A 24,949-nucleotide genomic window follows, 5' to 3' on the forward strand; every position below is an offset into this window, starting at 1 on the left:
GTCTATCTTCAGTATGTGTGTGTTTAGAATGAAATGAAATGATACTTAAGCCTGTTTGAGGAGATTGAAGTATACCTAATTATTGAGGAGGCCTGATTAATTCTCCTCTGGCCTCTGACATCGATCTGACCATACCAGACCAGCTGCTGGCAGAAGTTAGGACAGTTGTGCAACAGGCCCTTTCCCAGAGGGTGGCTCTGCACGCTCAGGATCACTCCTGCAGTGCTGGGCATTCCTCCCCCTGAGCCCTGGGAAAGCTACAATCAGGCTTCTTCACCCGCTAGTTAGAGCTGACCCTGCTCAACTTTCTAAAAGTAGCCAAGGGTCCCACCCACACAACCTCGCTCTTTTAATTTCTCAAATTACCCTTTAGTGCCCACAAACAGAGTGAACGTTGCCTTGTAATTTGTGTTCTCGCTTTTGACAGTTGAGGGAGACTCCTGTTCCCAAGGGGCCTGTGCCTGGAGGAAGGGAGAATGGATGGAACAGATGGAGGGAGGACATTCGGGTATTAATTAGGACTGGAAAGAGTGTATGGGGGAATAAGGGGAGAAGAGATGAGCATCAAGTTTGTTCATAGAGCCTAGAGCTGTGTTAGGCTGGCAGCTGACTGTAAAGAAACGCTGTATTAACTATCAGAGTTTTTGTTCTCGTGGGGCTCTTCAGTCATGGACTGCTTCCCCTTCGCGTCTCTTGTAGCCTGCAGTACACTATTCTGTTTGCTTTCAGGATTTGTGCATTTAAACATTTCTATGATTTAAAAAGTTTGAATTGTTCAAGGGCCGGTAGGTATGACTGCCTCTTGTATATTTGACTCCGGTAGTGGTTTATATTCACATACTGACACAGCTGCTGCTTTTGATGTAAGGGATAGTAGCCAGTATCTAACCTTTTCTAAATTGGGAGGGATACATAATGTCATTCTCCCTTCAGAGACAGTGAATGCTGTTTGTCTAATAGGGTGGGGGGGGGGATTGGGGTTTTGGTTTGGTTTGGGTTTTTCAGGGGCTCTGGGTTTTGGTGTTGGTTTTGGGTTTTTTATTTTTTATTTTTTTAGTAACTGCAACCACAGTTATAGGCCAGAACACGGTTGTGCTGAAAGGTTTGCCATCGTGATAGCCAACTCCCAGTTTTGGGCTCTGGAGGCAGGGGGGGCAGAGTGGGCAGGCTGCCTGTGCTCTGCTGTGCAGGTGAGAGGGGTATCTTGGCTGTTTGAGGTCTGTGTGCTGCTTGAATGGCCTATCTTCAACAGCTGGGGTGTAGGGAAAGTTGCCAATAAATGCATTGAGTACCTTTATTGCAGCTAATGCTGCAGTGAACTGCTCCCCTTGCATCTGTCTGCTTTGCAGGCAACAAAGGCTGATTTCAGTGCTAAGTGCTTTGTAAGTGCAAAACAAAAGGGTTTTCACTGTCTAAGGGAGCTTTCTGCACACCAGAAGCCAGGTTAAAAATTTGAAACGCGTACAATGAAACCCTGCGATGGCTCAGTTCAGGGAACTCAACAGGTCAAAAACTACCTTACCCCAAACCAAAGGATTGCTCTCCAGAGTAAGAAATGGAGCGATTCCTGTTTGGGAACTAGTGCCGTTGGTTCTGGGGCAAGAGAATGTGAAGCGAAGAGAACAGAAGATACGGTACGAGCCAGGAGTGCATGGCAGATGAAAAACTTAAAAGGGCAGTTTATAGTCTGTAGTACGAAGAATAGCACGGAAGTTGTATGCTGCCTGTAGAATGGTAAGGAACTGATTACATACTGAGGGAGGTTTGGAGTAGAGCAGAGAGAGGTAGGTTATGGTTTTGGGATAGGAGTAATTTCTGAGTGCTTGTTATGAGCTTGTAACTAGCTAGAAGTATGGTTCAGCTGCAAAATACCACTGCATTGTAAGTGAAGAGATGCCACAGGCACTCCCTGGAAGGGAGTCATGTCTCCTTACGTTAGATGACTGCTGAGGTTATTACCCTGGACTTACTATCCTGACAGTGGAGAGCAACTAACTGCCTAGGGTGTGACTCATCTGACAATATAGATTCCTACTGCTTGTTGGGGGGAATTGTGCCCCAAGCTCTATCAGCTATAAAAAATTACAACACTGACAACCTCTGTATCGTTAGTCTGATTTTAGTGACATGAATTCCACGGTAGTGATTGTATTTCAGTTTGCAAATACTGTCTTTTTACTTGTTTTAGGAACCTTATGGCATAAGCAAAGCAATGCATTTAAGACTAACCAAAGCGCATTTTTATTCTGTAGCTTGTAGAACGAGAGCCACTTGTATGTCACCTAGACCTACTAGAACCACTTCCTGCTGGCCCAGAAGAGCTACCTGATGAATTTTTTGAAGTCACAGTGGATGATGTACGGAAACGTTTGGCACAGCTGCAGAGCGAGAGGCAAGTTCCCTTTCTGCTGGCAACTGAGATTGCTCCATATCCTTTTGTTGAGCAGAGTGACACTATGCACCTATAGCTGTCTGTGGTCTCTGGGTAAAGGGTTGTAGATAAGTTACTGGGTGTGGAATTAATGAGTTAATGATCAGCACTGGAAGTCTCTACCCTTTATGTCATTTCAATTCAAGGGCTATGTCATGTTTCTGTGACAGCATCTATGTTTTTGTGTGAATCGGTTGAGAATTTGTGCATGGGATAGTGGTTTCACGTGGATGTTGAAAATGTCATCAGGAAGTGTCTGTGATGCCTATGTGGTGATAAGTTTATCTGAGAACCTCAAGCTATTCAGAGATGGACCTTCACTGAGAAAGGATTAAGAGAAAGATTCCTTCCCATATTCTGCATTTCAGGGAGTTATTCAAAGCCACTTAATGCCCCACCTCTTTCTTTCTTTCCTCCTCCCTTCTTCTGAAAGAGAAGCCACTGTCTGTGTAATTAGATGTGCTCTTACTTGCTGGAGGCCCAAAACGGTGGTGAGCTCCTGCTGCCTGTTTTGATCTGACTTCACATTAACTATTAGGAATTAAATGGATGGAATCTGTAACTTGTGATGGACAAATACATGAACACAATGATCCAGCTCCATAAGAATAACTCCCACTGACTTCAGTAGTAGCATTTTCATCCAGTAAGAAACACCTTGTATTTTAAGTAACAGAATTAACTTCTTATTAGACCTCATCAGAAAGACCAACTTTGAGACATTACGCAAATAGAAATAAAGCAAAATCAAACTTAGCCACAAAGCAAGACATGACAATATTTGGAACATGCACAAAGAGTGGGAAGAAGTATAGGAGGCTTGACTAACTATGCATCTCACTGTTCAAGTAGCTTGCTGTCAAATATTCATGATTTTACTGTACTTTTATTCCAGTTCTGACCTAAAAACTTGGCTTAGGATAAACTAGCCTCCCTGTCAAAACAGCATTTTGTTGTCTCTGTGTTCCTGAAAGAAATTAATTTCATGAGAGTATTTAGTTTCAAGTGGATCATAACATTCCTTTAAACATTACAAGCATTCTCTGAGACCATGGGACAGCCTACTTTACACTGTAACCAAGTCTGAGTTGAACTTTTTACTTGAGCTGAATTTTTTTTTTCCCCCACAGGCCACTGAAATCCATATGAGTACACAGGTTGGCCTGAAAATTGCTCTGCTGCTTGTGGGTCTGGAATATTTAGTGGTACAAATGTAGGATCATTTGGTTGGGGGTTACTGGAATACAGCCCCCTCAAAAAAAGACCTGATTTCCAAATATGCTGGTGCTTGTAAGCCCTTTTCCCCTCACAGCCAGGGATAAAAATAAAGGCAAGTTTCACATGAAACTGATACCAGATTGATTCTGGTCTCACTTGGTGAATCTTAACAAAAACTAGCTGCATACAATGCAATTTTTTAAATGCAATTAGAATTTCATTCTGACTTCATGAAGAGTTGAGAATTGGTATGACTCAGCAATTGGTACACAAAGAAGGAATGGAGCCGGTTAGTTTCATGTTTGCTTTTCAGATTGTGAGTTGGTACTTTCAGAGCATCTTGGAATGTGGTGTACCAGCTGACAGTTTTGGGTGCAGTTGGTGAAGTAAGCCTGTAGTTGTTTTGTTCAGCAGCTGTTCCTGAGACACCTTGATGATTCTTAAAAATAAAAAGAGGTCCTTCAAACTGTATAGGTGTAAGAGATTAACTTGCAAAGAGTTGTGCAGAATTATATAATCAAATGTTTCACCAAATTCTAGCCTAGTAAATTGGTTACTCAGAATTAAGTGCAAACAAGGAAAAGGGACTGAAGTTGAACATGGGTTCTGTTGGATCTAAGCTTATTTCTTTACTTGCAGGAAAATATATAATCTTTCTCTTGAATTTATTGTTTAATCTTCGATACAGGTAGATTTTTTTTTTTTTTTTTGTACCCACTACTTCTTTTAAAACACCAGTCTACCATGCCAGTTCTTGAATGATCTGAAACTTCATTTTTGTTTTGTTTCCCTGTTGCTAATTAATACCCATTAATTTCTTGTGGCAGCATTGTTCTTCAGCTTCAGTAGCTCTTCTCCCTCCTTGGAGTAATCACGTCCAACTATAGTATCTGTTTTATTGGATTAACAAGTCCATCTCTTCTTGAGTAGTCTAAGCAAACATTTCCCTGCTCTTCTTAGTATGTTTTCTGGCATCTGCTGTAGTGAACTTATTTTTAAACTTGTATAAGAAAAGTAATTTTATACAGTATTGTTGCTGATGCTCAGTAGTTCTATATATGAGATTTTGGGGTAGGAACCACAGGAGGTGGGGAGAATGCTGTGGACGATGCATGGAACAGTTGAACAATTCTCATCAGCCCTGCTTGGACCTTTTGCTTTCTTAATAAAATAAAAATATGTCTTAAAATTTCAAAAGTGACAGCTTTTCTTCTTCCCATGTATCTAGGAAACGCCTGGAAGAAGCTCCACTGATGACAAAGTCTTTGAGGGAGGCTCAGCTGAAGGAAAAGTTAGAGCGTTACCCAAAGGTAGCCTTTGATCTTTTTCCAGTCCTTCTGGCTAGTCTAGTCTTGGGGGTTGAGTAGCTTTGGGAATCAATTGTGATCAACAGGATCTTGAGCTGCTTATAGGAAGACTTTTCAAATTCCTGTCCCTATTAATTGTTTGTGGGACTTGCATAACAGTTGTACCATGGAAAATCAGCTGGCCTATAATGATATGGTTGAGTGGTGGGCAAAATAGCTCCTTTTATTTTGTTCCAGATGTTTCAAAACCCTTATGTTGTGCACACATCAGTCTGTATGACTGAGCTTTCCTATCTGCCTCTCCTCTGTAGACTCTTAAATTTTGATAGTATCTCATTACAAGTTAAATGATAAGATGTTACAGATTGGAGATATCTTACTCTGTAAATAAGCTCCTAATGCAGTTTCTCTCTTTGGTGATTTATTGCAAAAAAGTAAGCGATTAAATTCCCAAATGAAGTGCGTTCTGACCAATGCTGAAAATAGAATGGTACAAGTTACTTCAAAAGTATGGCAGGAGGATTCCTTCTGCTACGGACACTTGAAGATACTGATACACTGTCTGTACCTGTTCATGGGTGACTTTCAACTTTGTCCATCACTTAGCACAGGGAGCTCCTACTCTCTGAATAAGTGCTATTGCATTATACATCATACTGTTTCTATAGATCAGCTCTCTTACAGCCTTTGAAAGCCAGACAGCCCATGTTCTCTGAGGAGCTGCACAGTAATTGTTAGCCAGTATGCCGTACTACCCCTGTAAATAGCTCAAATCTCCCTGTTTAAAAAAACAAAACCAACTTGCTCACAAATTCTAAACCAAGGACAGGTGTTACAGAACAGCCATAAACAATTGACCTAATGTGCTTTGCCTCTGACTTAGGTGGCGTTGAGAGTCCATTTTCCAGACCGTCATGTTCTACAGGGGTTCTTCCATCCTAGTGAAACTGGTAAGAGCAATCTCCACTTCAGTCTGTGTAGCTGCAGCTAACCTCTCTCATCATTGATTAGTTGCATGACAAAAGAGAGTGGCTCTGGACAAATCTTTCTGCTGTCCAGGGAAGTAATACTGCTCTGAAAAAGCAGCAGTAGTTAGTTATACTGTCCTTATAGGGCCCCTGAACTGGATGAGAAAAGGGTCTGGGGTAATGAACTTAGTTAAGGGGAATTTATTTCCAGGACTACTTGATGGAGACTGTCAGGCTACTTGATGGCAAAATATTTGTGCTCAGGAAACTGTCCCACTTGATATCCCATTGTTTGTGTCCAACTGGTATGTTACTGAGATGAGTTTGGATGCTTTCTCTATGTTAAAGCTTAAAAAGTTTTGGGGAATAAAACCAGCAACACCTCCCCCCCCCCGCCCAATCCAAAACAAAACCAAAAAAACAGGAAGAAGAAAAAGCTGTAGTAAGAATAACAGAGGATGAACCTTTCTGCTTCCATCAGTTCACAAAAGGCGGTCAGACTATACACCAAGTAGCTCTTACTGTTGTTAATTGAGATTCTCTTATTCTCAGCTTGCAGTGATGGTTATGCACACCATGTTTTTTGATACTTTTGTATGGAACAAGAACTAATAACTACTTACCAGAGTCTCACCTGGCTGGTCTCTGCAAATCTTGCAGCTACTATTAGATTTCCCGGGAGGAACTCCACTGGCATCCTTAGATTTTGCTAAGGGACCAGCATGTCTAAGTGGGTTTTTTGGTTTTGTTTGTTTGTGGTTTTTTTTTTTTTTTTTTTTTACTCCAAGATATTTGTAATAGTAACAGTGTTCTTTTGAGGAAAAGGCAATCTACAGAGATTGTAGAGGGCAGTTCTGCTGGTACAGGTTAGCCTTTTTGCCCAGCATCTGAAGAAACAAATGTAATTCAGCAAACCTTTCTCTCCTTTTTTCACAGTTGGCATTTTGAGAGACTTTGTAAGAAGCCACCTTGCAGATGCAGACTTGCCATTTTACTTGTGTGAGTGTGCTGTTGGTAATATTTGGCCTTACTTTACAAAGCCTATTCCTAGCTGTGGTGCATATGGGATCTTGTGATGCCATGAGGTATGACCTGGGGAGGAATTCCCTCCCTAAATACAGCCTAAATACAGAAGGTGTAACCTGCTCACTTAGCCACATTATGCTTCTGCCTAATAAGAAGCCTATGTGGGCAGTGTGAATGTGTCACTCCTTTAAAGAGCAGTAATCCCTCCCATACCTGCTGTATTTATTGTTTTGGTTGCTGGGTGGTCCTGTTTTGTAACTTGTTTTTTAACTTCAGTTATTGCACCTCCCAGAATCATCTTGAACGATGAAAGTTTGACACTCTTTGAGGTAAGGATTCACATGTGTGCTCTGTGATTCTCTCTGACTTGCTGCTCCCCTTCACCCTGCCATATGCTTGAGTTACTTTTAAAAGAAGCTGTATAATGTTGTGATCCCTGTAGACTTCTGCTTACCCAAGACTAATGGAACCAGGTGTTTTGGAGCACAAGCTCTTCACCAGAAGAGGTCCACCTTGTGCAACAATATGCACTGGCATATTGTGGCAGGGTTGGGGGGGGTCGCATTGTTGCATTACACTCGGTGCCTTACGGAGTCTGAACTGTATTTAACCTTGAAACATTACTGGAAGAGCTGAGCTAATGCAAGGTTGCTATATCTGTAGTTGGACTAGTGTAGTAGGAGATGTGACACTGGATTTGGATAGGTTACTGTTTTCATTTTCTACAGCAGGAGCTAGAGGCCACAGTAGACAAAAATCTGACCTTTTTGATAATCACTATGTGAGAATTTATTTTAAGCCAGCGTGTACATTGAGGAATATGTAATCTCTATGTGTAACTTTTCTCAAAGGCTGAAATTTAGTTTTTCAATGCCAGATTCCTGGTGTTTTTTTGCAAATGTCAAATAAGGTGGTCTTGAAGTCTCTGGCCGGAGACTCTTGGCTGTGTAAATCACACGTGTGAAGAGACTGATGGAGTGATTTTGCCCGTGACTCTGCCCCAAACTCACCATGTTTAAAATGTGCTGTCATTCGGGGAGAGGGATAGAGAAAGGGACCTTTCAGGCAGCATGGTGAAGTAGGTAGGGATTAGCATGCCTCTGAAGTTGTTTGTAATGGAGCTTTCCAAATGCCACAACTTCCTGACCAGGCCATGTGGAAGAGATACACATGCAGCTGCTTTTAGACTATCGAATGTTCAGGGAAGCAAAGCGTGGATCTCTGTGTTCACAGTGGGAAGTCTCTCTCCTTCCTAATACCCTGTTAAGAATTCTTTGCTGAAATTTGAAGTTTTGGGAGTGGTTTTGTTGATGCTGGAGTTCCTTGTATTGTCACCATGCCTGTGGCAGGTTTAGCTTCCTAGGGGGTCCTGAGCCTCTTGGGGATCACAGCCCTGTTTGGTTCTGTTGTTCAGGAATTGCTATGCAGTACCTCTTGGCCTCCGCCCAGCTTCACAGCCTGAGGACTGCTCTGTTTCTATCAGCCTTCCTACTCTCTGCTTGACCCTGGCCTCCGTTCGAATGTGCAGTGTGCATGGCTGTGCTTCTCCCACCAATAGGAATGGGACAGTGTGTGTTCGTAAGACATAATGTCATTGTGGGTGGGGAGAAAAACGATTTTTCTTTTCAAAGCCATTTTGTATATTTCAATTAATAATGACAATACCAGTGGAAAGCCCTTTGTGTCTTTGAGCCAGGAGATTTTGCCATTTGGGCATGAAGGCAGTTCTCCCAGCTTCCTCTGACTTGTGCTGTCTCGCCCACATCTGCCACCCAAAACACTGTCTCAAGGCACACGTGGTAACCATGATGGGAAATGCAAAGGACAAATCTTGTCTTCAGATTTCTGAGAAATCCCACGGAGGGGAAACTGGCTATGGTTGCATTGCTAATAATATATTTGGAAAATATTCAGAGGAACAACAGATAATAAAAAATGTTCCGCACTTGTTAGCAGTTCTGAGGCAGGGGAAGCAGCTGTAGAGCTGTGACTAGTTCAGACTGGTTTGACATGGCACATGCATACTAATCTCTGCCTTTCTCTGTCTCTTTTTTTTTTCCCCTCCTGTCTTTTTTTCTGGTCCTGAGCTGTCATGTCAGAGCACATCCCTCACCTAGAGTTCCTTTACACACATTTTCTAACATGCATTTTGGAAAGCTTTTTTCATCATTCCAAAGCATGCTCTTTCTGCAGCTCTCACCAACAGAGGTGGCCTGCATAAAATAGGTGTTTTTCTGTCTTTTTTCTAAGATTTGACTGGGATGTGTTCTTCGATTTCCTGTCTCAGCCTTCAGACTTGTGTCCCTACAAAATCTACTGCTTTCTTTTCAGTGGCTCCGTAGGAAGTAATCTTCTCCCCCACCCCATATGCCACATTTTTATCTAGAATCTCATGGACTTCAAGTTTTGGCACTATTTATTTTTTCTTTAAGATGGGCTTTTTGTTGTTTTGTTAAATACTTCCTAGATGCTGAAGACTCAAAATCTGCCTCTGTAATGAACCTTTTTCCTATTCTCAGTTCATTTTCTATTGGATGTTTTGTTGCTCCTTTGAATTAAAGGTATTTACCTTTCTGGTGCTGTTTTCTTCCATTGTTTTCTGTTGCTGTTGGAAAATACCCTGTCTTCTCACATGCCTGTCCTTACCACCTTGAAATCTCCTGTGATCATTCTCTTCCTCTTTTTTTTTTTTAGTTAGCTTCTAAATCCTTTGCATACCATACTCATTCAACAAAGAAAAGGAGGTTTCTCTGCCTTTTCAGTAAACTTGAATGCAGCACCCTCTTTGCTGGCCTGTCATCCAACCTCTGATGCTGTTGCCAGTCTCTGTTGTTAGCTTTGGTCTATCTTCTAAATAAAGTTCAAAATCCTCTGCTTACCTCTATTTACCCCTTGCCTGCCTCCCTTCCCACCTGCCCCCCCCCACCCCCCCCCCCCGTTCTTTTATTTTCTCTTTTTCAGCGTACATCTAACGTTTCTCTGAATGTCTTCTGAAATGTAACTTCTTCAGTGAAACACCACAGAAATAATTACATCTTCCTGTCTTTGATTCAGAAACTTTATGGCAGAAATTTTGTTTAATTTGCTCTGTTAAAGCCTTTGTTCTGTACCTGGCACCATTACTTGTGCTTGTTACATGTGTGGCAATTCCCCAGTTCCCTAGTTGTGACATTTACTGTGGAATTCATTCCTCGCGGCAGCTCACTGAAACATATAAAATTTTTTAAATTAGTGCTCTGCAAAGACTTTGAGGTGCCTTACAGCCCAGTCTTCTAGACTCCTTTAGAAATCACAACTTGATGAGGAACCTGGACAATTTTAGTGTCAAGCATCTTTGATTTGTAGCGGCTTTCCTCAGATTGAAGTGCTTGCTGTGTCACGTGGCAAAGGTGCAAAGCCTTGATGTTAGTACAGAACTGTGACTGTTCAAGATACGGTGCTTGAAAGCTGAAAATTCTCCTGCAGATTGACTGTTTTAAGGAATTATTTTTCTCATTTCTCACTTCCTCTGTGTCAACACAAAAGAAGAGTAACATCCAATTAAGATAAAGGGTGGCAAATCCAAAGTTGATTTAAGAATTATTTTTTTATGCAACATGTAATCACAGTGTAGTCTAATTAAACTGTAATTAGAAAGTGTCTATGTTGAGAATTTGGGCGTAGTTAAAGGAAAAAAGGATTTTTAAAGCATGACTTAAGTATACAGAATCATTACAATTATTTGCAAAATGTGGAAAGCAAGTAAAATCTCTTGCTTAAAATACTTTTTAGGGATTGTAACATGACATCATGAAGAGATTATTATGACATTACTTAACAGCTACATGACTTGGCATTTTCTTGTTAACCAGCTGGCTCAGTGTAGGTAAATGTAGTGATGCATGTGTGGGGGAAAAATAATTTGAACTTCATATGCATCTCAGTGAGCTTTTGGGTTGATTGTTACTGCTCTGGAGCAAAGTCTTAAGGTGATTAAATCATCAACTCATTACTGAATAGGAGTCAAAACTGAAACGACCACCTTCCCAAAACCCAAAGTATTCAAAACGAAATAGATAACAAAATAAAGAACATCCCTGTGCCATTGTATGAAACCAGGGTTTGCTTGCGTCTTGAATAATGTGTGCAGATCTGGTCTCTCTTCTTAAGAAGGAACTGGTAAAGGTGCAGAGAAGGGGAATGAGGATCATCAGAGGTCTGGAATGGCTCCTGCGTAAAGAAAGACTAAATAGGCTAGGACTTGTCTGTGAAAGATGTGACTGGGAAAGAAATAACATATCAAGGAGAAGCTGGAAGGGGTTGATTTCCTACTCTCTCCAATACAGGAGTGAATGGCATCAAGTGAGGTGAGCAGGAGCTGGAATAGATGGAAGAAGGCAGTTGTTCATGCAACAGAAAACGGAAGTGTGGAATATCTTGTCACAGGGTGCTATTAACTAAAAGTATATGCTGGTTCAAGAGAAAGTTGGACAAGTTCAAGGAAGATACCTACTGAGTTTCTCCTAATATGTAGAAACCATCTCAGGAAGCTTCTGAACTGAAAATCATTGCTAGCTAATAGTATTAGGGGAAAGTGTCACATATAAGCAAAGAGCAAGGATACTCTTCTCTGTGCATCTCTTTTTGTTCACTGTTAGAGACGGGATACTGGCTGGACTGAATGGACTTTTGGTCTGCATACAGTTGTTCTTACGTCTTTGTGTATTGCTGGAGGGGGATTGACCAGGCTACCTTGGCAACTTACCTGACCCAACAGCAATTCCTATATTGACTCAGCCACCCTATAGATTGAATTATAATGGACAAATACACATGAAACAGTACACAAAATTTCATGTACGGCAGAGGATTTAAACTGGTATGTGTGACTTGTTTCTTTGACTATTGTGGAATAATTAAGCCTTTGTAATTTTGCTGCCTGTCAGGTGTTCATGATGTTTTTTTTTTCCAGCTTTATGATTTCATTAATAGAACAATTTTGTATATAATTCTCCCAATTTTAAGAAACAAAAAGAAAAAAAAATACAGACTGTATGAGCCTTAGTTCTGGAGAACACAGCTGATAATATCAGTGGAATTTGTTAGATTTTCTTTTGCTATGTGACATCCTGTGTGGCATTTCACATCTGTGAAAAAAGGATGCAAAGTATAAGCAACTTGTTCATGAGATGGTGTGTTCTTCTGTACGGTACAGTGATGATGTGACACATACAGGCAATGGAAAATGAGTATATGAACCAATAAGGGCACTGCAAACTCCTTCTAACCAGGTGTCCTGTAGAAGCTCTTTTTTGCATACTAATTTTTATTATTTCTTGAGACATTCCTGCTGAAAACCCTAAGGTGGATGTTTGTTGTTTTAAAGGAACTTTATCTGAGTAATTTAGACAATGGATGCATAGCTGCTGGTTGCAGCTGAGTCAGCTGAAGAGAGTGCTGCCCTAGTTATTCTCAAATCTGTCACCTGGGCTGCTATCTATTTCATTCTGAGTGAGTTGGATAAATATAAACAGTTTAAATAACGGACATTTGCAGGCTCAGGTCTCTTGACTGAAGTGGATTAGAGTCTCATAACATGCAAATCCAAGTGGTTGTTAATATCTTGCAATGGGGGGTAGTGATGGGCTGAAGAAAGTATCCCTTTCAGGGGTATGGTTTTAGCTGGAAGGGGATGTGTGTCTGCAAAGTCGTGAAAGCAAAGTTTTTGCTCACATATATCCCTCACTCTCTACAAGAGTTTGCTAATGCAATTATGCCAATGGACCAAAGCACACTTTTTCTGCAGGAGACCTTGCTAAAGTTCATGGTGAGTTTAGAGAACTCACTTTTGAGTTTTCTATTTTTTCTCCTTCTGCAATTGAGTGTGTAAACTTTGCGGTTTATACTTGTAGTGTAGCTTGTCCCCGTAGCCCATCTGGTGCAGAAACCTCAGATGGTTGGAAATGTGTATGCAGCTATAGGTATTTAACTTTCTAGATTTTTTTCACCATGCGCATTCAGTGTGACCTTTCAAAATGCTATTGTTTTCAAAAGTTTATCCCCAGAATTAGGAAGGCCCATCTAGTTCATCACAGCTGACTTGCAAAAATGAGTTGGTGGTGAAAGGAGCAGGCCAGAGTGTTTTTGTAATCACTGTTTTTTATGTGGGTTTTTTAAATAATTTTTTAAAATCAAATTACATTCAGAGAGGCTTTAGCCTTGACTACAGGGCCCTAGGGTGTTGGAAATGAGTGCATGATTGGTCACAAATGCTTGAGGGTAGCAACACTACTCTAATGAGGTGAGCAGAGTAGAGGTTTAGCAATAAGGGAAGACGTGTCTCCGGATTGCCAAGAAACAGCAGGGGAATTGATTTGTTTGAGGAGCAAAGAAATTCAGGTATGTTCAGGGTGAGTTGTGAGAAGGGAGAAGGCTGCAAGGTGCCGAGGCGACTTGGAAGGATAAAACAGGGTGAAGAGAGGGAGCAGAAAGAAATGTGTGCCTGGACGGGGTTGGGTTCTGCTGTCTATTTAGGGTTTTAGATTTTGGAGCAATGGCTCTGCACTGCCAGGAATGTGTGCTGGGGGAGGGGCACACAAGCTTGTGCCTTGAAGCCTTGAAGTTATTTGATGCAGCTGGGTGTAAAATGGCCATTATGTAAAATGGGTTTGCAGGTTGGAAGAGCTGTGTTTAATGCCAGTGGCCATGTAGCCTGTGTCCCTCGCCTGGGGCCTTTCAGCCCTTTCAGGTCATGGTCTGTTACGGCAGAAGTGATTCTGTGTGTTTATAAACATTTTATTTGGATGAAGCATCAAACAAGAAAAAACAATTCCTGCTGAGAACTTGTCATACCATTCTGGTTACCCGTACTGCTTGTCAAGAGACCCCAGTGCTCTAATTTACTAGGATGGGGCCTTATCCCAATCTAGGCTGGCTGATTCCGGGTGAAGCTTTGCTCCCTGTTACCAGTGTAAATCATTTTTCATCTTTAACTTTCACCTTGAGTCAGTGAAGGCCCCATGCCGTAATGTCTTCTGCTTGGATAGGCTTTCCCTTCTGCTGCAGATCTGAGTGCTTGGCAGGGGCTGAAGGGGGCTTTCTTCTCTGGGAAGAAATGGGTACGGGTGCGGAAGTTGCTCTGGCTTTCGTGTCCCTGGCAACTGTGTTATTGTTGGATGCCCTTTTTATAGGTGGCTGTTACTAATCGGGCTGCTTTGCCTGAGCCTCAGTGCTCTCAGTAAAAATGGCACTGGCTCAGACCAGGAGCAGGAGAGGTGGCATTTCTGGTATTGGGCCAGGTGGGCAGTGCTGGGGACAGGACTTGCTCACCACTTCTCACTTGCTCTCTAGTGTTGCCTTCCAAACTATGAAATCTTCAGTCTGGGAGGAAGTTTGTGCGGGTCAGTGTCCATACTCGCTGCAGGGCTGAGGGCTGCAGAGCAGGCTGCGCTGCCTGGTCCTGCACTGGATGGGCTTAGGCTTTGTATGGGTGGGTTAGGTGAAGACTTTGCCCCTTTCAGGCATCATGTGGCCTGTGGAAGGGAAACCGTTTGTACTTTAGTCAGAGCTCCTTTTCCATTCCCATTATCTGGAAGGAAAGAGATGAAAAGACAGCTGTTCTGTAAAGATAGAAGGCATATGGTTAAGGTATTTTGTGAAATGTATGGCTTTCGGGCTGGGGGAAGAGGAGCTTTTATGCTAAGGTGACCTTGGAGTACTCAGCATCTCCATAGTGTGAGAGCTTGTTCTGGAATAATGCTGTGTTTTGGTACATAGGATGCAAACCTGAATGGAGTGCTGTGGAGTGTGCGGTTCTTCCGGATGTCGTAGGGAAAAGGGAGCACAGGTAAAGTAATGCAGCAGCTAATTTTTCAAGCTTTTTTGTGGTGTCTTTTTTTTGGAGGATGTGTGAAAGGTCGAGAAGGGAGGTTGTCTTTATCAGTACTACAGCTCTTTAAGGTTGTCAGGTTGCATCATATTAACTGCCAAAATTCACAGCTTTCGCTCCAGGTGCTCTGTGTCAGTGGTGTTAGCAATAGCCTGCTGGAATGCTTTGCACCTGATGTGGTTCCCTTGCAAGGATGCCTGCACATAACCTGATGCTTGATTTTAATGGGATATTTCTTAGACGACCAGAAACCTATGTTTCCGTTCAAAACAGGTCTTCCAAAACAGGTACTACCATGTTGTATCTAGCCATTCTGGATTTCTTCAACATTTAACTTTCATATTTTCAGGCTATTCACTCTTTCATCCACATCTTACATGAGCAGAAGGTAACATACCAAAATAGAGGTAGACGGTAGGTGCTTCTTAGAACACCTCTGGAATGTATATTCATTTCAGGAATAAAGTGACTTTCAGAGGAAGCAGAGGCAATCATAAGGAAGATTGCACTGAAATCTAATTATCTCAGTGATAACTGTGAGCTATAATTGAAATTGCATGAGCCTTAGAATCCTAACTTTCAAACATGAGATTTTGTCTAATTACCCTGGCCCATAAATGCTTTTCCATTTTTTTTTTTTTTAATGTGGTTTATTCTCCATTTGCTCTCAGGGACTTCTTAGATTCTTGTTCTCCAAATATGGTGCTTAAATTCTTGAGAAACAGAAAATGATAAATAGTTAAGAAAACCAAAGAGTAAAGGAATAGAGGTTGGTTTATGGCTTCTACACAGTCTATTCTTGGTTTTCTAGGTTGCCTTGTGTCTTCTCAAAATATATGATGCTGTCATGTCTAAACGTAAGTGTACTGCTATTACTACTTTTAAGTAGAACTGTGGCAGAGAAGCATCCAATTATTTATTCTCTTCAGGTTAGTCATAGGCTACCTAATTGCCTTCTGTTTTCTCCTTTGCGAAATGCCTTGGTACATAGGGAATTCTAGCAGCTTCCCCCAAGGATATAGGAATTCTCTTGATGAACTTCAAAAGGATTTTCTAGAAACTTACGGTCTTTGCTGAGACTGTCAAGAGACAGACCCTGCTTGAGCCCAAGCACAGAGTGTTCTGGATATTGACCACTGCCAGCCTGGATGTTTTAGGAACTTATTGTCACGGAGGCTGCATCATTTCTGATGGTATCATAACCCCACCCTCTGCTAGGGTAGAGGGTAGAGTTGCTTCTTCTGTGATATGATTGGGAGTTGGTTGTTTGGGATTGCTTGTCCAATGTCGGACATGAATCACGGAGTTGCACCCAGCTTTCCCAGGTCTTAAGTTGTCAGTAGGTTATCCTTCACTCTGTAGACTGCCTTGGTGCTGTCTATAAGAAAAAGTGGATGGTGTCTGAGTCAGTAACGTGAGCACATTTGAGCATTCAAATATTTATAAATGACTGAAATTTGTGCTGAAGCCAATAACAGGAGTCAATGCAGATGGTGGAGTACCATATTATCAACACTTCTGCTCTCTCTCCACACTCTCTGTTCAAGCTGGTAAGATTGGAACCACATTCATTAAATCTGATCACTTACAGTGGAGGGAGAACCTTTACGCTGCAAGCAAAATGAGGAAAAAAGACAAATATTGTCAACTTGTTTGCCAAGATACTCGGGCTGAAAGAACTATCTGAAGTGAATTCTCCCAAAATGTATGTGTATTTACAGTATAGTGAGCGCACAGATTGGCAGCAATGTAGAGGTTTTGGAACCCATAAAGTCTTCAAGGCATTGCTTTGATTTTTTTGTTGTTGCTGTTTTTGCTGGCTGCCTTATCCTCATGTCCCTTGAAGTGTTTTATAATGTTCTGCTCTCCAGAACTGGTCAACTGCAGGCTTCCCTGTTGTAGCACTTGGCTTTGAGTTCCTTATAACTGTAGTTGCTTGTTTGTGTTTTTCTAGGCTAGCTGAGCTTTTCAGAGTTGCTTCTTCCCTTCTTTCTCCTCCCAGAAGCAGGCACTTGTGTAGTGCATATCTAGGGTGCGTCAGTGGAAAAAATCATTGATTGCTGAGTTAATATTAGGGAAGAGTTAGCAGAAGGTAAGAATACCAGCCACTGGAAAAGTCAAGGCAGCAAAGAGGGCAGGAGGCCATCATCTGTCTTCAGAGGAACTAAAGGAATCCACAGGCTTCCACATAAATATTTAGATCTAATCAGATCTTAGAGTGCACCGAGTGTTTCCTCTGGCGTGTACCGTGGGGCAGAAATCCAGAGGAGCTGTTTGTTCCTTTCTTTGCCTTTGGTTCTGTTTCCATATCCTATTTGTTAATGCCAGTTTGGGCAATACATCTGACATGCTTGTTCAGTGAAGCCGACTACGAATTGAGCAGTGTGAAGCCTTTTCTGCTTTTGGCAAGAGTCTGAATGCAATTTCAGAAAAAATTACTTCATCACAGTCAGTCCGTCGGAGGTATTTCCAGTGGCAGGCCTTGCAGTTATTCCACTCACTAGCAAAGAAAATTGCAATTAGTAGTGAAATTCATCCAGCCCAGAGGACAGCATTCACCTTCCTGTATGAAGTCTTAGCCCTTTACTTACTCATTCAGAATTTTCTCATCTGACTAGATTTTGGTAGCAATCTTACCTCCTGTTTGTCTTGTGAGGTCTGTTAACCGTGCTCACAAAGGCTGTCCATACTCGCTTCTTACGCTGACTTCGAGTAAGGCTAGGCACTTCAGTACGGATGAGGGCCTTCCTTGTGTGACTGCATTTAGAGTGGAAATTCTGCTAAAAATGTTCTCTCTTCTACTGTCAGTTTCGGAGGTCAGATCTTTCTGATCTCACCTCAGGGGCTCGATGAATGCTCTTTATACCTGGTTTCTTTCTTCAGTAGCCTTCTCAAAATAGTGCTTTCAAATCTTATCTTTGCCTTATGAATTTTAAAGGTCCCCTGCTCTAGCTGGATCAGACCTCCTCCGTATTGGCTGCAGAATATCCATCGTCTTTGGCAGTTGCAGTCCACATTGAGCAGCTTTGTTCTCAGGTTATAAACACAAACCACTTAGTCAGTTTGCCCCTTTCACCATGACTGTAATGTTTATTTATGTTTCAGCGATGCTTTGCAGTCTTGCTGGAGAAGCTTTTGATCCACCGGCTTTCCGGTTGAATTTTCCAAGAGCTAGTTTATGTGTTTGGGGTGTGTGGACTATGCAGTATTTCATGTTGGTAGCTTGGGTTTCTCCTTCCATGCGCGTGTTCCTTTGAAGTGCTTATTTTCTTATTCATCTTTTAACATCAAACTAACAGCAGACCTGTGGCACTCTAATCTTTTCAGATCATGTAACGGAAAGAATGCTTCTTATTCTGGCAGCTGCAAGTTCCCCTCAGACAGCAGTCTCTGCCTGGTCTGAAAGCATCGTTCTGTCAGTGAACAGACTAACTGCATGGTGATAATGTATGTATTTTGCAGTACTCTGTTATAGGATTTTTTTAATGTGTATGTCTAGAGATACCTAGTGAAGGAGGAAATATTGAGATGTTATTTGGGGAGGGTTCTGCCTGAAATCTTTTCTGTGCTCTAGAGAACAAGTTACTAAAACATGCAGTAAAACAAAGCAGAAATGTTTCTCTTGTGTATCGCAGCTGGATTCACAGGAGAATGTTGTTCTGGTGTAGATATTTTTATCATGGAATGCAAGATGCAGTAGCCCCAGTATACCACTCTACAGCCAGGATGCCCTGCTGTCATAAACCACGCTCACCACTATGGTGTCTGAGTAACTGCACTCTGCGTGTCTGAAATAAAACTTTGAGTTACTTAGCGACACAGTTTCAGACTGAATGTGGCTTTATGAGTAACAGGCTGGTCTTCAGATTTCAGAAATGGAAAACGTTCGTTTAAACTTCTGCAACTGTAACTAAGTAAATTGATGAAACTGTGTTATTTAGATCTTTTTAAAATGTGAGGAGTTGGTCATTTGGAATGATACTCCTTAAATGGGGAGGACAGCAAGCAGAACAGTGGCTTCCTCCATTTCTTGCCTTATTGGTGACTTCCTGATCCCTTCAGAAGAAAGCTGTCCTGTGATTAAGGTCTTGGATGGGACTCTGGAGACTTACATACTTAATTCTTATTTATGCTACTGCCATCCTCTGTGACCTTGAATAAGCTATTTAATCTCTTTGGGTCTTAGTTTTTCATCTGTACCAAAAAAAAACCCCACTCAAAAACCCCAAAACATCATACTTACGTTTTTATTTATTTTGCATGTTGCTGCTCATTACATATATGTAAGTGCACAATGGGACACCATTTTCATTGGATTTCTAGGTGCTGTTGCAATAAAAATAATAATCTAATTGTGTCTTGTAAAGATGCCTTACACAGTGTGATTTGAATGTTCTAATTTGATAGATTAATAGCATCTATTTTCCCAGTCAGAATGGCAGTGTATCTTTGGCTGGAAATCAAAGCAGCAAGGAAGAGAAATGCCGGATATTTGAGTATAACTAGCTGTTGACTCATTCATATTGTAGTAATTCTTTGCATATAATTGAATGGAGTTTTTTGAGTATTTGTTTCAAACAGCCTACAATTCTTTTGGTCAATCTGACAGGCTCAGTGTGACTCTGAGAGGTTTCTAAATCTGTTTTGATTCACCGATATTCTTATAAGAATCCTATGCAGTGAGGTTAAGAACTGCAGAGTTCTTCCAGAGACATTGACATATGTGTTAGAACAACTGCAAATGAGGAAATACCAGCTGACTTGAGAATATAGTTTTCAGGTAATGGTCTGCCCAGTATTTGATCCTTGCATTCTTAGCAGTGTTAGAGAATACTAAAGGCTCCAACTTTGGGTTTGTATGTTTTCCTGGACGGCAGCTACTGAAGCCTTCTCATCTTTATGCCAAGACATTCCTTGGCCGGTAGGATCATTCCACTGGCTTTTTTTTTTTTTTTAATGTGAAATTGGTGCTGATTTAAATACTTTTGTGTTACCAAAAAAAAATCTCAGACAGTGTTATGTCCTGCCACTGACGGGCTGGAGAATTCCTGGGGTGATCAGCAAGATGTAGCTAGCTGTCTTCTGTACTGAACCATCAGTAAGCACTGAAATTGGGATGGTACCTGAGAATTCTGCACAAAGGAAGCTAGACAAAGGGTTGTATGAATGAGCCAATAGTCTATCTGAATTGAAGAAAAAGAATTTATTGGATGTAAATTTGGCAAGAGGGGACTCTGTGTTGGCTGACCCCTAGGAAAGGATAGGGATGCAGGGAAATGAGCCATGGGAAGGAGGTTGCATTCTGTATACTTGTGAACTGCTGCCTGGTTCCTTTAAGTTTCTTTCAATTAAAAGTTTTTGAACTGCAACATTTGGACCGATGTTTTGCCAGCCGTGGGAAATGTTTGTGGAGGTGGATCCTGAAACTTAGTTCTATGGTTTTTTGTGAATCTGTGAGTAAATAGGGTAGAGGTTTACATTGGGGCACGTTCTGTCTGTGTGTTTGCGTGGTTGAGTGTGTCTGTCTAGCTCTCGGTCTGTGTTTCTCCCTCTCTTTTTCTCTTTGTGCCTCATGCAGGCCCTGCCATGAATTTTCTCTGACCCCTTGGGGCCATTCCCACATGAAGCTTTGATGTGTGTGCCCAGAGCTTGATTGACAAGGAAGTTTTGGTGGTGGCAGCAGGGAAATGAAGAGAAAAGGGCAGGGCTTTGAACTAAAGGGCTTTGAGCTCTGAGATGCTGTGCTTACTTATCTCCTTCAAAATGTTAATTATTTACCAAGATAATTGGTTGGGAGGGGAAAAAAAGAGAGGGGAGGTTATTAAAAAATTCCAACACTAACACACTACAAAAACCTCATTTTCCAACTTGCAGCTGGCATGAAAAGGATGTTGTGTGTAAAAGGGCTTGAGTGTTTGTGTGTTTGGGGGGGCCTTTTTAAGGCACCCATTTCCTAAATAGAGGGATCCCTTCAGACGAATGCAACGGAAACATCAAAGCTCTTGCAAGAGTTTTCTCTGGGGTTTCTAAACCATGTCTGGTACATTTTAATTAAAAAAGTTTATGGAGAGCCGTCTTTGTGACTGGAGCAGGCAACCTTAGGCCCTGTTGATTGAGGAATGAAATGTTAAAAGACCTAATAAATAATGATTTCTGCTAAAATGTCAGTTCAAGGATGTGAAGATGCTTGACCACTTTAGGAGGGGCAGAGACTTGGAGCAGACTGATGAATGTCTCCTGCTTCAGTCTAACATGATGTAGGCCATACTGTATGTGAAAGTCTCCTACAGCCTTTGGATTAATGTAAAAAAAAAAATTGTAATACCATATACTCATTTGAAGTTTGTAGTCAGGAAGATAGGTGAAGCTGTTTCATTTTGCCTCCAGTTAATACAGTTTTATTAGTCTCTGTATTAGGTAGCAATCCACAGACTCCCCCGTGAAGATAAGGGTTCTTTTGAGTTCTGGTAATTGCTGTGCTGGATCAGGTCCAAGGACTGTCATTCCAGTATCCTGACTGTGCTGTTGGTGGCAACAGAGGTTCAGGAAAACTCGAGAGCAGGCAGCCTGCCCTGCACAGTTCCAAAATATGCATTGATGATACGAAGAGGGGCAGTTGCTTGCTTTTATCTATTTATTTATTTATTGGGTCAAGGTGAGAGATTGTTTTATTGTTTTGCCAGGGTAAATGTAGACCATTAATGAACATTTTCTGTACAGTTTCTGACTATGACAGTACTTACCTCTTTTACACTATGATGATTTGGTTTCTTTACCTGTCTCTTAGTATAACGCCTGCTGAAAGCTTAAAATAATTGTTTCAGCTAGTTTTTCTTTATGTAGTATTACACTGACATGTTAATTCCGGTAATAAGATATTTTTCTTTCAGAATCCTTACTGGTACAGCTGATTACACCATATCGTATTAATCTTCTGCACATCACCTTCAAACCCTTTTAAAAATACAAGCCTGTGCTTGCAGCAGTGTATGTTTTTAGTGTGAAGCTTAGTAATTTTAAATCTCTGGCTCTGCAGTCCTTGAACACTTGGATGTACCATCTGGACATGGTGATGTAGTGCTTTTTAATGTGTCACTCAGTTCCAGCAGCAGTTTTTCTACTGCTTCAGTGTCTTTGAGGGTGTGGTGTCATACTATAATCACTGTAAGTGGCAGAGCAAGCTTCATAGGTAGGTACCCTCCTCACTTGCCTGCAGTTGCTTTTGTGATTCCTTGGTTTAAGCAGTGGGACTGTGAGTCCAGTTCTGCAGTTTCTCTGGTGCCTAGCGAAGGACCAGAAGATAATTAAGGGACTGATGCATCTGACATACAGGGAGAGGCAGAGAGAGTTGGCGTTGTTAAGCCTGGAAAAGAGAAGGCTCTGGGGGTGTCTTGTCAATGTGTATAATAAATGTGATGGGAAACAGCAAGAAAGATGGGCCAGACTTTTCTCAGTGGTGCCCAGTAAAACGACAAGAGGAAATGGACAAAAATTACAGTAACTTCCATTGAAATAAAAGAGGGGGGGGGAACCCAAACAAACAAACAAAAAAACCCCAAAGCCACTGAAAGGGTGGTTTAGCACTGGAACAGGTTGCCTGAGCAGGTTGTGGAGTCTCCATCGTTGTTGATATTCAGAACCCAACTGGACATCATGGTGCTGATAAACCTGCTCTAGCTGACCCTGCTCAGAGCAGGGAGACTTGGACTAGACGATCTTCAGATGTTCTTTCCAACCTCAACCATTCAGTGATTATGTGGTGGCAATGACGTTGCAGGAGATTTCTGCCCTTTTAACTGCTCAGTCTTACCCAAGTTGTAGTTCGTTACAGATAGAGAACAAAGTTACTTTCCTCCAAGTCTCCCTGATGATGAAACTGATCCAGAAAAGTAATTGAAATTCTCTTCTTTAATTGGATTTCTTAATCATAATAATTGGTGGCCCAACCAATTATTTTAGGGACTTTCTTTATCTGAACTTCTTGCTGTAACTTTTTGTTGTTTTAATCCTTCAATTGTATTTTAGCTCTCTGAATTTCCTTCCCTACACCCATTTTGCTGCTTCATTCCTTATTATTGACCTTAGAAGTATTAGCTACTGAAGTTGAAAGATCTTTGTTATATTTTTATTTATAGGTAAATTACAACATTTGTTAGTTTGCTTTAATGCTTGCTTCTCTGCTTGCTTTTTTTAGTTAGGGCTGCACAGCATTTCTAAGACTCCATTTTTCCAAGTAAAGTTTATTCAACAGCTAAGGATTCAATAGCTAAGGATTTTGCTTCCATTTCCTCTGACTTCCAGGTCTTTATTCAGCATGCTTAATTTTGTTAACTGTCTTTCTAAAATACGGTGTTTGCATTAATTGTTCATACGTTCTCATTTCTTATGTTTATTGCATTGCGATCACTGTTTCTTATTGGCTTGAATCTGATTCTGTATATTACTTAGAGCTAGTTGAAAATAATTTCTTTTATGTTTACAATTATTCGTTTAGTAGGTCATCACTTGAGCTACTGACAAATTACTTCTCAACAGTATAATGTCATTTAACATGTTAGTACGTTGAACATAATTCATATTTTGCACAGAATTTTATTCAGTATATATTTATGCAGAGGTAGTTGAATAAAGCTCTTTAGCCATGACATAAAAGACTAAGTGTAAAGCAATGAAAGGAAAAGATGGTGAGAATGGCCACTGTCAATGTAAGTTATCAGAAGCGTCATCATTTTGATTTGTTGCTATTTAAAATTAGAGAAAAACAAGTGAACTGCAACCAGACGGGTACTATCTGGTGCATTACATCTGAGTAAATAGAGGGACATCAGTTGCTATCTCATTTTTCCTGTGTGATGGGTATACACCTTAAAATGGGGGAAACCAAAGTGTAAAAGCAGTGTGGTAAATTTACAAACAGATTAAACTAGGAAACAGACATGCTGACTAGAATTGTAGACATTTCCACTTCTCTCCACCCCCACCCCCTTCCCTTTTTTTTTTTTTTTTTTTCCCCCCCCCTGCAGAGAGTGTTTCTTCTCCGTGGAGTGGTAGTTAATGGTAGAGTGGCAAAAGCTGTCTCTGGATTTATTGCACTTCTGGGCTGCAGAAGGAAGAGTTTGTTCTCTTAGATTATGAGCTAATGGGAACTCTGTTTAATGCGTTTTTTGTGTATGCATTTGACCAATAATTGCTTCTTGTTGTGGAGCAGTGAAGAGGTAGGCAAAAAGATAAGATGCAAGGTAACGTGGTGCATACCTTTCTGGGGCCATTCCCAGTTGAGACAAGCAGTGTCTCCCACCTTTCCACTGATGTGGTCAGCCAGGGCACTGTGGCACTGTCCTTTTATCGTATGTCTTTCTATATGGAGACAGTACTTAGGAGATCACAGACTCAATAAATTTACATACTTTAACTTGCTTTCACTTGATTCAGTGCTTCATGACCTATATGTGGGGTTTTTGTTAAGGAGTGCCACACAGTGTGATTAAAGCACACACTAAATGAATTATGATTTGACTGACTCAATAGTCAGAGGAATTGTTGGAAAACATAGGTCACTTATGCTGGTGTTTTGCTGGAATTAGTTCTGGCCACACTCTGTTAATTATTTTTATCTGGTTTGGAGGTAGATAATCATTAATAACACTTGCAGATGAACTAATGATCATCAGACTGAGAAGCGCAGACGTGAAAAAGGTAGTCCTGCAGTTATCTAGGTCACATAATGAGCTAACCGTATGAAGAAAATGTTTGAATATGGCAATTATTGTGACAAGTAGGAACTAGGAATTCAGGCTGGATTTATGAAAGGATAGACTGCATCCCGGAAAGCTGTTGAAGCTAGACAAATTCCAGCTAGAGACAGGGTATAAATGTAATAGAATAATCTAGAATAGATTTCTGAGGGCATAGCTGGATTTTCCTTCTCTTACTATCAGCCTCTCAGGTCTCGGAAGATTCTTAATCATATTCGCGTTATCTGCTCAGCCGTGGAGAATGTGGGTTAAATATAAAGGCCTGAGATAGGAGGACAGAGGAAAACAAATGGCAGGTCATCAGCGCAGTGAGCACTTGCTGTACAGGTCTCATCATCTGTGTATAGTAGAACAGATCATAGAATTTTGCTTCATGT

At 41.2% G+C, this 24,949-nt stretch overlaps 1 protein-coding gene across 1 annotated transcript in view; it reads left to right on the plus strand.

Moving 5' to 3' along the window:
• The window catches only part of ASPSCR1 (ASPSCR1 tether for SLC2A4, UBX domain containing), a 49,237-nt gene that overhangs the window by 20,741 nt on the left and 3,547 nt on the right, over positions 1-24,949 (plus strand). The window contains exons 8-12 of the mRNA XM_059828038.1: positions 2,253-2,392; positions 4,878-4,959; positions 5,840-5,906; positions 6,861-6,923; positions 7,227-7,279. Of these exons, the coding sequence (XP_059684021.1) occupies positions 2,253-2,392; positions 4,878-4,959; positions 5,840-5,906; positions 6,861-6,923; positions 7,227-7,279 (405 nt within the window). The remainder of the gene's footprint in view (positions 1-2,252; positions 2,393-4,877; positions 4,960-5,839; positions 5,907-6,860; positions 6,924-7,226; positions 7,280-24,949) is intronic.

Source organism: Gavia stellata, chromosome 22 (genome assembly GCF_030936135.1).
Source record: "Gavia stellata isolate bGavSte3 chromosome 22, bGavSte3.hap2, whole genome shotgun sequence".
Classification (NCBI taxonomy): Eukaryota; Metazoa; Chordata; class Aves; order Gaviiformes; family Gaviidae; genus Gavia; species Gavia stellata.